Raw genomic sequence first — 15,537 nt, forward strand, 5'->3', positions numbered from 1 at the left:
CTTGGGTGTGAAGTCGACAGAGCAGTAAGCATGTGGTGTAGCGGGAAGGGCGTGGTCCTGAGTTCAAACCTTAGCTCTACAAATTATCTTATCTCTCTGAGCCTCAGTTTCCTCATGTCTAAAATGGAGTTGACAAACAGTAACTACCTTGTTGTGCTCTCAACGATGGCAGCTACAGCGATTATGACGACTGCTACTGGGAGGGAAGGCTCAGTTTCCCACTCCTGCTGAGTACCGAGCTCTGTGGAATCGGGCTGGATTGGGGACCTGTTACCTTCCACGCTAGGACTTCTCACAGTGTGCTTTATGAACCACCTGCAGGGGCTTCCTTGCGGGGGGGGTGGGTGGGGGGGGCGGTTTGGTAAAATGCAGAGTCCTAGGCTCCTCTCCGCTTGGTAAGTCCGAACCTCTAGAGATAGGAATCTGCATTTTAACAAGCTCACCAGGTTATTCCAATGCAAAAATGTTAAAAACCACTGCTCTAGACCACAGGCTACACAGGGGCTTGGTTCTCAAACACCTTGTCAGAACGGCAGCTCAGTCAGACCACGCAGCCACACCCAGGAAGCTTCTAGAGGGCTGGTGAGCTTAGACTCTACAAATTTGGATTCAGAAAACCACTGAAAGTTGGTATGTTTTTGTTGTCTTTAGCCCATTACAGAAAGTACAAGTGTGGAGGAGGACAGCTCCACCCTTCAGGTACTGACAGGCATGGACTTCCCTGCCAAGCCGCACAGCACACCCTGGACGGAGACCGCACTGGAAAAGGCCTAAGAAGCCAAGGACTCATGAAGAGAATGAGTCTGAAGCCCCAGCCTTGCCCGAGAACACACTGGGCCCCATCAGCTGTGTCCTACAGCTGCGCAAAGGGGTTTTCCAGCCCCCTGGAGCCTGACAACAAGCCTCTGGGCAAGCTGGCCTCGACTCTTCAACTTCTATTCCATCCCCACTTTTTACCCTTTCAGATGCATCTAAAATTTCTCCATTTCCCTGCTGAGCCTATCTTTACAAGTATGACGTTACAGACAAGAATGTGCTTGTGTGTGTGAGAGGGTATATGTGCACGTGTGTGTGTGTATGTGTGTGAGTGTATGCACGTGCACGTGTGTGTGCATGTGAGGGGTGCATCTGTGTGTACGTGTGTGTGCATGTGCGTGTGCGCATATGAGGGAGCGTATGTGAGTGCATGTACGTGTGTGTGCATGTGAAGGAGTGTATCTGTATGTGTGAGTGTATGCATGTGCGTGTGTGCATGTGAGGGAGCGTATGTGAGTACGTGTGTGTGAGAATGCATGTGCGTGTGTGTGCATGTGAGGGAGTGTATCTGTGTGCGTGTGTGTGAGTGCATGTGAGTATGTGCATGTGAGGGAGTGTATCTGTGACTTCGTGTGTGTGAGTATATGTGCATGTGTGTGTGTGCATGTGAGGGAGCGTATCTGAGTGTGTGTGTGAGTGTATGCATCTGCGTGTGTGTGCATGTGAGGGAGTGTATCTGCGTATGTGTGAGTGTATGCATGTGCATGTGAGGGAGCGTATGTGAGTGCGTGTGTGTGAGAATGCATGTGCATGTGAGGGAGCATATCTGTGTGCGTGTGTGAGAATGCATGTGAGGGGGAGCGTATCTGTGTGCGTGTGTGAGAGTGCATATGAGTATATGTGCATGAGGGAGTGTATCTGAGTGTGTGTGTGTGCACGCGAGGGAGTGTATCTGTGAGTGCATGTGAGTATATGTGCATGTGCACATGTGTGTATATATGTGCACGTGTGTGTGCATGTGGAGTGTACATGTGTATGTGTGCCTAAGTATATACGTGTATGTCTGAGTATAAGTGTATATGTGCATGTACACACGAGAGTGCACGCATGTGGGGGAATGTATATGTGAGGCTGTGTGTGAGGGTGTGAACGCATGAGTGTGCAGATGTGTACGTGCAAGTACACGTGTGACTGTGCAAGTATGAGTGTGTGCGTGTGTGGGGTGTATATGTGAGGCTGTGAATGTGTTTGTGCCTGTATGAGTGTGTCCATGTGCGGGAGTATATATGTGAGGGATTAAGTATGTGAGGTGTAAGTGTGTATGAGTGCACTGTGGGGTATACACATGACAGTGAGTGTGCAGATGAATGTGTGTGAGTGCACTGTGGGGTATACATGTGATGGTGTGGGTATGCAGGGTGAGTGCAAGTGCGTGAGTGTGCACATGTGTGCTCAAGTATAAGTGTATCTGTGTGCGTATATCTGTGTGTGTAGTGTTGTATAAGCACACAGACCTTTGCCTGCACATGGGGGGGGCCAGCCACACAAACACCCTGGGTCTGCTTCTCTCGCTGTTGACCTAGTTGACCTCCAAGGTCTCCCCAGAAGCTGAGGCTTGGTGACTGAGCTAGAAGCCTCTGTTGACCACCCAAGAGGCACAGGAAAGTCAGATGGCTCACACATGTGGACACAAGGACCCCCATTCTGGTCCTGTGCCCGGTGACTAAGGAGAGCAGAAGTCTCGGGGGTGGAGGGGAGCAGATCCTAGCACTCAAAGAAAACACCCGAGGAGCATGGCTAGCATTTGACCTCAAGTATTCTTGTTTCTATTTCTACCCTCGAACTTGAAAGGAAATTCGCAGAGGCCCAGATCCTTGGAGAGTACAAGCCTTCTTACGCTCAAAAGAGAGGGTTTACACCCTGAGTACCTGACCTCTGCACTATGTTTCCAAGGTTGCCTTATAGGCGACATAACCACAGCAGAAAGCGGTTTCCGGAAAAGGTTAAGCACAGACCTGAGACCCTTCTTGCAGTCCTCCAGCCCGGGGCCACGAGCCTCCAGCCAGGTCTCACCCAGCCGACTCATTTTTGGATTTTACACCTATCTAACTGGTGCTGATGAGGAGTGTTGCTCCTCTGCCCTGAAGGTTGAGCTCTACAAAACTGGCCCAAGGACTGCAAGGAATGTGGGCTTAATTTGGGTAGTGGGGCGGGGGGCGCTGGTGGCACCGTGGTTAAGAGCTATGGCTGCTAACCAAAAGGCGAACAGTTCGAATCCACCAGCTGCTCCTTGGAAACCCTATGGGGCAGTCCTACTCTGACCTATAGGGTCTCTATGAATCGGAATTGACTCATAGCAACTTTTTTTTTTTTTTGGGAGGGGGCAGCAGAAGCTCACCAGCCCTTTCAAAGGAAACTGGACAATACTGAGGTGTCTTTCTGATGACAGTTTTGTTAACCTGTGATGCTGGCCATGGCAGCTGGCCCTGCTTCTGGGAAGTCTTTGCTCTTGCAGAAAGGGGTCCTAACGGGCTCCCCCAAGCAGACAGTACAGGGATGTAAAGAAAGCACTGGCCTGGGCGTCTCCCAGCTGTCCAAGGCAGGGTGGACAGGGGACCCTCTGACAGCCTTTTAGCTCTGACCCAGAGTCCTCCATCCCACTCACCAGGGGCATTAAGAAATTTGTAGGGAAAGGCTAGTGGTTCCCATCCTTGACGTGGATGTGCACAGACACAAGAACCTGGCAGCTGCTTGTGACTAGTCTCTGACCTGCTCCACACAGCAAAGCTGGGCTCCACGACCCCACAAGGGCCCTGGCAGCTGGGCAGCTACACAGGGAACTCAATAAATGTATATTCATTGTTAATTAGCCAACCTGCCATTGGGACCCCTGCTGCCGTTGGGAAAGATCAAGAGGTAGTACTCAGTGCTCGCCACTGCCCAACACGTTACTCATCTTGTGGGTCCTCAAGCCAACCCCCATCTCACCGGGGGCATGGCTTCCAAGAGGCAGTACGTCTCACCTATGGACACAGCTAGCAGGTGGCAGAGCCAGACTAAACCTGGTCTTCGATCCCAAGGCCGTGCTCTGAGGTTGGGCCAGGCTGTCCCATCTCTCTTGTCTTTCCACGTGCAAGGACACCTGGCAAGGCACCAGGGGGGATGTGCCCAACATCAGTCTAGCTAGGGCCCTTCCTTCCCTGTCCTCTGGCCCCATCGTGCCCCCCCCCCACCGTTTCCTTTGTCATTGTAAACAGCTATCATGGGCCAACCACATTTGGCATCTACTTCCATTCTGTGCTTTATTCCAGAAACACTGTCTGAAAGCAAAAGCTCTTCCCATATTTTAGGGATTAAAAAAGCATACATATGCATACTTACATAAGGATGTACTTTTATTAATGGAAATGAGTCTCACTCTAGCCTATACCTGGCTAAGAATAGCTTATGGCATGCAGCTCTGGACCCATGATTACATTCAAAATGGCCATCTCTGAAAGATGGAGGGCGTCAGAGGCCAGAAGTCCTAACTGAACAGCTCTGGTTTGTCACTGTTGATATTCCTTTGGTCTCATTCGTGTATTTATTTGTTCTAGGAAACTGAAAACTCTCAGTCTTCAAATGCCAACTTGTTCATACAAGGTGTAAGCACAATCCACTTCCAGTGACACAGACAGGCTGAATTAGAAGACCGGAAGTTACCAAATCTAAAACTGAACCCTTCTAGTCCTGTACCACTCAACACAGCCAACTGGTCTACCTTGTAGAAATGACTACAAAGAGTGCCCCAGGGAGCAACTCTTTTATGTACAGAGGAGACTTTAACAGCCAAGTAATTAAACGCTGAAAGTAAGGGCTTATAATTAAAACGCTGACAAACCTGAGCCAGCGAGTGAGCAAGCGAGGGACACCAGGAGGGCCGCTATAATATTTTTACAACTCCTTTTTATACATAATGTATGATCCTTCTGCTCAAGTTTCCTCTACATCCTATGGCTGTGAAGTAATTTACATTAATAAATAATTTATTACCATAACTCCTAAAGTAATTATGGGTTCCCGTCCAATTTTTTTTTAGCATATGAATTGTTTTATTCTCTGCCCATTGACTTGTCTTTACAAGACTTGTCCTAGTGGCCTTTTGAAATAATTGGTATTGCGTTCACTCTTTCACACATTATTGGATTTCTAGGTCTTCTCTCCGCCTCAACGGGGAGGAAAATAGAAATGGGTAGTGCTCACTGTCCCCACAATTCACAACTCCTAATGGCTGCAATTAGCCCAGGGGAGCAAATGAAGCCTTCTCCCACCCCACCAGCCCTGTTGCACCAAAAATGATTAAACTAGTGCACATGTGACCCAGTTCAGCCAGGAGAAGCATTCCCCATGCAAATGCAGGGTCCCCGAGGAAGCTGTGGACCCAAGGACTCATGAGGGCTGCCATACCCCACCCACATAGAATGGTTCTCTCAGCCGCGGCCAAAGCCCGCTTATGCCTGCCAGAAACCAAACCCAAGGAAGAGGGGGACAGCTCGCTGGCCTGGCAGCTGAGCACTGGACGACCACGCCCAAGCAGCTGCCACCTGAAGGCCGTTTCCTGGGGTGAGCACACAGTGACTGGCCAGTGCTCGGCTCTACCCTAGAGAGGCTGTTTGCAGAGGAAATTCCAGTTCATGAGCAGAAGATGTGCTGGGGACGGCCCAGGAAGTGAGAAGGGAAACCAGGAGGAAGAGCATGCTCACTGCTAGGAGCCTCGGTCCCAGGCAGGGTGGGCACCCTGGTGAGGGCCATGGTCCCGGAATGGGGCAGGCGCCCTAGTAAGGACCTCGGTTCCGGGCAGGGCAGGCTGGTGGCAGCTCGGTTCCTCTCTGCCTGCTTCTCCCATCCACATCTTGGACCTGCTCTGTTCTCTCCCACCCGTGGAAAAGGACAAACACGCTTCTTTGTACGGAGTTCCCAACTGGGGTAGGGAGTCATGCCGGGAAGGGCCTGTGGCCCAGCTCTTACTCACAGAGCTTCAAGTACTTAAGAAAAACACACTGTTGTGAGCACTTGACTGCAGCAGCAGCGCCTCCTATCTCAGCCCTGCAGGGGAGGCGGGGCCCCTGGAGCCTGTGAAGCAGCAGCAAACAGGCCTCCTTCCCCTAAGGAGCTGCCTGGATTTTCTTGAGGACATTTATGAAACTTGAACTGGCTTCCAGTGAGGCGCCTTGCATGGAAGCTCAGAGCAAAGCAAACCCTGAGTCACAGGGCCAACCTGTCCCATGTTCTCACGGGAGAATTCCACTGATCCGGCCAGAACACTTGTCCTTTATCTCCAGGAGACAGGGAGGGAGTCTGGTGATTATAATAATACGGCATTTTATCTTGGCAGCGCACTGTCTGGCCTTGGAGAGGCCTAAAGCCCTCTAGAAAAGCCCTGCCAGGTGGCCCACAGGGTATTCTCATCCCCATTATTGAGGAACGGGCACATATAAGATGAAATCTCACTGTCTGGGGTGTACTCACAATTCCTGGCAGAGGGTGGGGCTCCCAAACCTCGGTTCGGGGGTTAACAGGGCTGGGGAGGTAAGCTGAGCCCCCCCAGGAGTGCTGGGCATGAAGGATAGAGACCAGTGGGAGGGCCAGGGCAGAACAGCGGAGCAGGGCACCACCTGGGTGCTGCTCTCTCTTCAAACCCCACCAACACTCCCAACCACTCCACCCCCACCAAGTAGACACTGCATTATCAAAATGAGGAAACCAAGGTTCAGGAAGTGGGGTGATTTGGCTATAGCTCCCAGGACCCCCAGTGTTGACACGTGGTAGATCTTGGTCTAATGCACGGGAAATGAGCTATTCATCATTCTATCTTCCCTACTGGACAGAAACTACCTCAAGGGCAGGGGCTGGTCTCATTATGCCTGCACCGAACACCTGAAACTAGTAGGCACTATGTAAGTAATTATACCAGAATGTGCTACTGGGATGCAGTCTGCTCAGCAAAGAACCCACTGTCAGATGGGTCAGGGTTTATCAACTGGGGAGGGGGCCGGACAACAGGAAGAGGAGGCGTGGGGCGGAAGAAGCTGAGGGGGAAGGTGTGGGGACTTGGAGATCCCACCACGTCTGCGCCAGCTTCACCTCACCTGCCCTGGAGGTCTGGTGCTGCCCTGCAGAGAAGAGGAAGGAGGGCCCTCAGAAGGAAGGTGCACATGACCGAGGCGGGTCTTAAGAGAGTCAACCTGCAACACCGTCCCAGAAGAAACCACCATGGTCCCTTCCCTTGGGCGTCAACAGGATTCTCAGGTTAGGCTTCAGTTCTCTTTTTAACTTATGATTTATAAAGTGCTCACTCTGAGCTAACCCTTTGCCAGTGTGACTTCTCAGAGTCCTCACAGCAAACCTATGAGGTAGGTGCTCTCATGTCCTCTGCAAATGAGGGAACCGAGGCTTAGAAGAGTTAGGATATCCTCTCAGAGGAACTCTGTGGGCCCCAACACTGCCCACTGCAAAGCCACGAGAGCCCCACCTGATGTCTATGGGGCAAAGCCAAGGAAGCCTGCCACAGATGGCCCTGGGATAAAGACCAAACATCCCCACAGCCCAGGGCAGACCTAAGCCCCAGGCTGTACAGTGCGGGCGTGCCCAGGGGCACACTGCTTCCCTCCTTCCTGCATACGCCAAAGGCAGGCGGCTCAACCATGAAAGGGGCCCAGGTGACAGGGAAGCTCAGGGCCACATGGCCAGGCACTGAGGGTTGCTGAAAGGCATTAACCCTGAGGAGGTCAGTCAGCCCCATGTGGCGACAGTCTCAGAACTGTGTCACAAGGGTAAACCAAGGCCAGGTGAGCGCCTGCTTCACCTTCCTCTGGTGGCAGCATTGACAGCATGCCCACGGCTCTCCCACAGGGCTGGGGCGTGTGACTGGGAAGAAGGCCATCTTCCCACTCCCCCTACCGGGGTCCACCTCGGACTTGGGGAGGGGTTACCTTACTAGGCCTCGGCTTCCCCCAAGCGAACAGAGCACCCCCCACCCTAAACCTCCTGGTGGCGGGGGGACTGCATACTTCAGGTGCCCAGCATGGTACTCAATGTGACACATCAGCACCGCCTCCGTTACCATCACTTGAGCAGCGGGAGCTGAGTCTAAAGGAGAAAAATCAACCACCATGCACAGAGGAAAGGGCTGGGAAAGAGGAGAGGAAGACTTGCTAGGACAGGAAAACGTAAACTGAAAACCCAAGTGGTTATCCATCATTCAAGTATGGTTTTGGATCCCACAGCAGGGGGGACATCGCAGAAACTCCTCCAGCCAGGTGCCCCCAAAGTGGGGAGGGGATTCAGGGGCCCCTGCCTGACCTCTTGGAGAGGCAGCAGCAGGAGAAACCATGCCCTATCACCTGGAGCATAAAGAAATCAATACAGTCAATGTGGCTGCCTTTCTCCCCCTTAAAAACAACAGTAATTCACACTGGGATGGAAAAAGGAGAGCGAGGCAACCCTTCCAGAAAGCACGTCAGCAACATGAATCAAGAGCCTTCAGAATGGCCCTGCCCTCCAGCCCTTCTGTCCCACCCCGGGGAGCCTTCCTAAGGAATAACACAAAAGCAGACAAAGACACATACACTGAGGGAGTCGCTGTTAATTACGACAGCAAATAACACAGCCCCTCCAACCAACAACCCAGAAATCATTAAATCGTTCAATGCATTTTGATACTTCTACACAATGCAGTATTATAAACTCATTAAAACAGATGAGGTCAGCAATTTCACAGCTTCCAGAAATGATAACTAGTATCAAAGTGGAAATATATGTTTTATATAAATATGGTGAAACCTGTGAGAGCCGGAACTTAACAGGTCTCCCAAGTTTTCTGCCTGTGACAGGGCGCAGTCTTACCACTTTTCTATCGCTCTCTATTAGTGGAAAATATTTTAGTTTTCCTTCTCTGACAGGTTTCTGTCTTACACAGGTTCCAGCTTTTGCAGGTTTTACTGGATATAATTTCATATAATTATATGTTAATTAACACAACTTTGTATCCAACTATGCAAAAAAGGTAAAGAACATGAAAATACACCAAAATATTCACCACAGTTATCACGTGTGTTGGGGAACCATGGAAGACTTATGATTTCTACTACAGTACGTCTTCTAAATAAAAAATAAACACAAGTGATTTTAACAATCAGGTAGAAACTACCCATGTGACAGCTAGAAATGAACTCTGTACTGCTCAGGCCCAGAGCCTGTGCCTCACTCAGCCCAGCAGCCCCCTGGGGCACCCCTGCTGCCCGGGACCCCGACAGCGAACACCCACAGAAGAGACCCCTCGGCTCAGGCCTCAGTGAGCGGCTAGAGGAGGACTGAAGAGCATACCACACACAGACACCTTGGCTACTTACCCATAATTCCACAAGAGAAAAGGGTAGGTCCTTGACTCATCTTCTCGGGCGTGTGCTGAAAACAACCAGAAAAGCTATTCACTTCTTCAAGTCATGGAAGCACGTTTCACATGGCTCTGTACTGAGCATTTGCTAAAGTCATGACTTCGGGGGTAACTGCCCTTTGCCAGTGTCAGGCCAGGGAAAGGAAGAGACAGTCTGAGAGACAACATCTGCAGGTAATTAGGCTTGGACTCTTCGTCTAAAGTCTCCAGTGAGTTATGGAGTCCATCAAGTTAATGGCTTTGAAAACACACCAGAAAACCCCGTGACTCCTGACACGAGGGAATTTTTCCATGTGAGTGATGTCGGGAGGGCACGGAAGGAGGTGTGAGGGCACACAGTTGAGCAAACTCCACCAGTTTGGGCTGAAAACGAGGGAGGCCTCCGACAGCCAAGGCTGAAAGAGGAGGGGATCTCCCCTGGTGGCAGGAGGAACCTCAAGTGAGGAGGCAGGGCCCCATCATCAACCCCCAGAACCTTCCCCTGCAGATACGAGAGCGTCTCCTCCTCCTATAGGTAGAAGCATCGGGTAGAAGGTCCAGGGGACGGGCCCGTGCTCTGAGGGTGGTTTTGTGACTACAACAAGCCCCCGCCTCCACCATGAGCCCCGAGGCATTCTCTGACCTGAACAGAAACTCCATGGTTACACTTGGCCCCAACATAATGGCTACGACTTCTTAACACCTTGGCACCATATTTCCAAACAGTTTTCCTTTCCCCTGTAAACACCTACATCTTCCCCCAAGCCCCACGCAGAGCACCAGATGAGCCATGCTGTGGCCACTGAGTGCACAGCAGACCAAGGGAGCCCATGTCCAGGGCGCCTGATCTACTTCTGGAAGTCGCTGTGCTCCTCAAAGCCCACGTCAAGAACCCTGGTCTGACCTCTGGTGAAGAGCAGACTGTGCCCCAGTCAGGCCCAAGGAAGAAGAGTCTGCCTCAAGGATTTCAAAGACTCATTTGTTCATTCACTCAGCACATATGGAAGCTTTCCTGTGCAGGCGCTGTGCTGGGGGGTGGACACACAGTGGTGAACACAGCTCTCAGCCCCAGGAGTCAGCCGGCTGGTCAGAGACGGTTCCACCTCAAGCAGAGCCCCAGTCTCCCCAAACAACAGGGATACACAAGGATTGGAGGCCAAGAAGTGGGTGGGAGCCCAGTTCTGGCTCTTTAAGGCCTGGAAAGACGAAGGTGGGGCTGATCAGGGAACATCTGTCCCACCCAGATAAGAGGGTGGCAAGCGCCTGGCACCAGCCCCCCCACCCCCACCTGCCCCATTCTGGAATCTTTGCACTGGTGGCAAGTGCCGGTCCTGGGCTACCTGGGGACACAGAGGTGAAGAAGGGCTCACCTCGGTCCTCAGGAAGCTCCACAGTGTGGAGGGGGCAGTCAAAAAGACAAATGACTACACTAGAGAGAGATGGGGCTGGTGACAAGGCCAGGGTGCCGAGGGGTGGGTTGGGAGGTGGAGATCAGGGCTGGCTTCCTGGAGGAAGCATTAAGTGGGCTCGGAAGGAAGAGCAGGAGCCCGCAAGGCTGTGTGCATGTGGCAGGCCCTCCCCAGTGCCCTCTCCTGGGTTTAAAGCAATACCATATTATCAGGAGACACTGCCCTCCTGGGTCTCACAGTGACTTAACCACCCAACTGAGAGCCATCTTGGAAATATCTGGAAAGAGTTCAATTCGACTGTACCTGCCTCCCTCCCAGCTGGCAGGTAGCACGCAGTCAGGCGCACAGCTAAAAGCCCACAGTGAAGTCACCACATGGAGCATGGTGACAAACATGCGAGAGCCCTGCTGCCAGGGCTGCGCAACAGGCTGAGCCAGGACTGTGGCCGAGGCAGGCGGCAGACCCTTGCTCCAGGGACAGGGGTAGGGAGACAAGGCAGGCCCATTCACGGTCGGGCTCTGCCTGACAAGGAAGCCAGCTCCCAGGCTACCTGCACCTAGATACAAAGGAAGCACTCTGGGGAACCACCTCCAACCCCTTGTGTCTGCCACCAAGGCTGGAGCCCACAGAAACCCCAGCCCGGACAGGGCCAGGAAAGCAGAAGAGAGAAGGCTGGGCAGCGTGTCTGGCTTGGGGCTTCACCAACAGAATCAGGAAGCAGACCAGCACCCCAACCCTGACTCAGGCATGGACTTTTTTCCTTCCACTGAGCTGGCCTGTCCTCTTGGCAGAGGGGTACTACAGGGCCCTTCTGACTAAGGGGCCCCCCAGCAGTGTGTGCACGTGAGCAGGAGGCTGCCACCAGGCGAGAGACACCTCCCCTCCTGCTCTGCCCAGTTAGTCAGCCTGCGCCAAGGCTCTAGGGGCTGGCCCAGCCCTCGACGTCCAGGGGGCACTTCTTCACTCACTTGCTCATTCACTCACGCACTCATTGGTTCACTCACCCGCTCTCTCACTCACTCACTCGCTGGTTCACTCACTCACTCACTCACTCACTCATTGGTTCACTCATCACTCACTTGTTCAGCCACTCATTCATTCACTCAATCAGTCATTCACTCACTCACTGGTTCACTAGCTCACTTGTTCACTCATTCACTCACCCGCTAACTGGTTTGTTCACTTGCTCACTCACTGCCTCACTCACTCACTCACTCACTCGCCAAGCACTTCTCAGCATTTCCTGCTGATCCCCAGAGCAGCCTCCGGTTTCCCAGTTGTGAGCACTCTTACATCCCCTGCCACTCCAACTCCAAACCACCAACCGTCCCCACTGAAATCCCGAGGGCGCCTTCTCCCTGGCTGCCCTGCCTCTGCCCGTGGCCCCGTTCTCCACCCAGAGCCCAGAGCTGTTGTTCTAAAGCAGAGAGGAGGCCGTGTCATTCCTCTGCTTGCAGCCCTCCATGCCTCCCCAGCAGCAGGCTAGAACTCTGGACAAATCCTCTCCCCACAGCTCACAGGCCCAGGGTTGGCCCCGGGGCCCTGCCTCTGTCCACATCCCTGCACTCACGCACCTGGTGGGAATGGGCCAGCTCACTGCCACCTAGAGGCCTTTGAGTTTGGACTACACAACTGCTTGTCCCATCACCTCCTTGGTGGGGCCCTCCTGCCCCGCTATCTGTGCCATCTCTCCATCTAATGTGTGTGTGTCCATGCCCTCTCTCTGTGCCCCCAGGAGAGCGTGAGCTTCTCCAGAAAGGGCTGCTGTTGGTATACATGGCATCCCCAGCGCCTAGCAGGCATCCCTGAGTGCCGGACCGACCCTGGCCCCTAGGAGTAGAGGCCTGTCTGCCTCCTACTGCCCACATTCCCAGTGTGCTGCAGATGGACACAGGTATTCACTGGACCGAACCTGCTGCCCCCAAACCATTGGGCTCATGCAAAGTCACAACTTGGTGGGGAGTCAGGGTTGCCCCCAGATTGGCCTGGGCTCCTCCCGCTGGCCTCTGCCTGTACCCAGGGTGCAGGGGCAGTGACAGCTCACGCTGAGCCCTTACAATGTGAAGGACGGCTTCTCCATTCTCCCTGCTCCGGACAAGCCCTACTCTGCTCCTCTCACTGACTGCATGGGACTGCCCCCCTCTTCTGTTAACAGCACCCCTTCCCTGGAGAATGCCTTGGAGGGACTGTTGACCAGTAAGCCTTGGTCTCCTCTTAACCAAGGAGTAGGCTTGAAACTTAGGCTTGACTGACTGGATGCACACTTGCTCCAAGGACGACTTCTGAGCTGAGGGGTGCTGGGGCAGGCATCCATCGGGGAGGCCTGACCAGGCTGTCTGTGAGCTCCACCCCCAGATCCCCTGCTGCCTGGCCCTACCCATGAGCATGGCTCCCATGGCCCCTGCTGCCTGGCTGGCCTGCCCTGCCCGTGAGTACCACTCCCAGGGTCCACACTGCTTTCATCCACTCTCCTCTAGCTCTATTAGCTCTCCTATCTTCCAGTGACTCACATCCAGAGATGGGCTCTGCTGGTTACAACCACGCCAGCCTGACTGAGGTATGTGGGACTTCGAGATGGCCCAGGGCTCCCAGGCTGTGAGACAGAGCTGGTGGTGGCCCAGCCAAAACATCATATACCCAAAAGTTTCCTAGCGCTGGGGGCAAACCCACATGGCCAAGGCCACATGGTGATGATTCCCACTCGGTTCCAGGTTAGCCAGAGCCTTCTCATTCCCAACAAATAACAACATTCCAGCTGGCTTGTGCCATTTCTGCATCTGAACCTCTGTTCCCACTTTGGGAAGGATTAGCGAATCACTATGTGGCCAACCCCCAGGCCCCGGGAAATGCCCAGCCTCTAAGGTTCCACAAGATACTCAGGCCACGTACATGAGCGAGCTCCCAGCCGAGCTGGTGTTTGCAAACAGCAGACAACCAGTACATTTCCCCGCTGTGCTTCTGCTGAGAAGCCTTCTGGCCCAAGCCTGCTGCAGGGCAAGCGTCACTTCCGTGCGACGCCTTAGATCACCAGAGTTTCTGGAAGCAGATCCTTCATAACCCAGTGCCGCTGAGTCGATTCCGACTCATAGCGACCCTACAGGACAGAGTAGAACTGCCCCATACAAGTGCCTGGCAGATTCGAATTGCCAACCCTTTGATTAGCAGCGATAGCACTTAACCACTACGCCACCAGGGTTTCCATAGGAAAGGCAAAACCTGGAAATCAAATGGAGTCTGGGCCCATCTGTCTGACTAGAGAAAGAAACCCTGACTTAAAAACACCATTACGGCTCAGAAGGGATGAGCCCCTGTAGAATATACCACGCTCATTGAGGGCCGTGGCTCCCACTTGGACCCCGGACCCATCGAGGGCCACGGCCATGCTTCTCCCTGATGTTCCTACTCAGATCTTGGACTCATCATGGGCCATGACAGCGCTTCTCCCTCATGCTCTTGTGCAGACCCTGGACTCACTGTGGGCCATGACAGCACTTCTCCCTGACGTTCCTATGCAGACCATGGACTCATTGTGGGCCATGACAGCACTTTGCCCTGACGCTCCTATGCAGACCCTGGACTCATTGTGGGCCATGACAGCACTTCTCTCTGACACTCCCACGCAGACCCTGCACTCACCATGGGCCATGACAGCACCTCACCCTGACGCTCCTATGCAGACCCCGGACTCATCGTGGGCCATGACAGCACTTCTCCCTGACGCTCCCATGCATACCATGGACTCATCTTGGGCCATGACAGCGCTTCACCCTGACGCTCCTATGTAGACCATGGACTCATTGTGGGCCATGACAGTACTTCACCCTGACGCTCCTACTCAGACCCTGGACTCATCATGGGCCATGACTGAGCTTCTCCCTGATGCTCCTACACAGACTATGGACTCATCACGGGCCAAGTCTGAGCTTCTCCCTGACACTCCCATGCAGATGATGGACTCAGCTGGCAGCATGGCCCTTCCCTTCTGCTGGCCCAGGGTCCGAGGGAGCCACAGAGCCTTGTGGAGGCTCCCACTGCTGCTCTGGAGGGAATGGCGGGTGCCCCAGCCTCCAGAACGAAGCTCTCAAGAAAGGCCCAGGCCAGGCCAAAGCAGGAGAAAAGCTGAAAAGGGAGCAGTACAGCTCAGGTGGAGGCTCCAAAAGGTGCTGGTAGAGACAGGCCTGGCTCTGCAGTCGCAGGGCCAGCCAGGCCTGGAGGCCCCAGGTGTATCTCCCTGCCCAGGCGAAAGGCTTGTAGTTGGCCTTGGGTCTCCGTACTCTGAAAGCTTATAGGCCAGCCTCATGGCTGGCCAGGGGTCCTGGCCAGGACTGTTGAGCCCCAAGTGCCAATTCATGAAGGTCCTGAGGACCCCTTGATATCCAAGCAGCAGAATGTCAGGCCTGTCATGGCCACCAACTCTGAAGACAAAGTAACAAGCTTGCCACCCTCATCCCTCAGGGGCAGAAGGGAGCAACTGCCCTACCCACCTGCGAAACCCAAACCAAACCCATTGCCACTGAGTCAATTCTGATTCATAGCAACCCTACAGGACAGAGTTGAGCTGCCCCATAGGGTTTCCAAGGCTGTAATCTTTACAGAAGCAGACTGCTGGGTTTGAACCATAGGCCTTTTGGTTAGCAGCTGAGCACTTAACCACTGCACCACCAGAGCCCCAACCACCTGAGAAGCTCCCCCAAAATGCCTGTCGGTCACTGTGGGAAAAGGCCTAGTGGCCAGAGCCCCGCACTACCCTTGGCCAGGAGTGGTCCAGCTCCCAGCCCCTTTTGTGTTTAGCCGTTAGGAGTGCTGGAGTCTGGCCTGGGGACTCAGGCAGGGCTTGGCAGAGAAAACAGGTCCCTCTAGAAATGAGAGGACAGCCCCCGGGCCTGCTTGTGGACAGGTGGAGAGGCGCTGGGGACGGGGTGGGGGGAGTGCTCCTGGGTCACCTGTCTAGGCGACCTT

At 53.6% G+C, this 15,537-nt stretch overlaps 1 protein-coding gene across 6 annotated transcripts in view; it reads right to left on the bottom strand.

The window, feature by feature from the left end:
- Positions 1–15,537, bottom strand: part of FAM53B (family with sequence similarity 53 member B) — a 533,156-nt gene that overhangs the window by 58,080 nt on the left and 459,539 nt on the right. For all 6 annotated transcript variants that reach the window (XR_007513400.1, XM_049854797.1, XM_049854794.1 and 3 more), the window contains one exon: positions 9,147–9,201. Coding sequence is in view for 5 of the 6 variants with exons in the window: in XM_049854797.1 (XP_049710754.1) it covers positions 9,147–9,201 (55 nt within the window). In the remaining variant the exon portion in view is untranslated. The remainder of the gene's footprint in view (positions 1–9,146; positions 9,202–15,537) is intronic.

The sequence above is a fragment of the Elephas maximus genome, chromosome 16, assembly GCF_024166365.1.
Source record: "Elephas maximus indicus isolate mEleMax1 chromosome 16, mEleMax1 primary haplotype, whole genome shotgun sequence".
NCBI lineage: Eukaryota > Metazoa > Chordata > Mammalia > Proboscidea > Elephantidae > Elephas > Elephas maximus.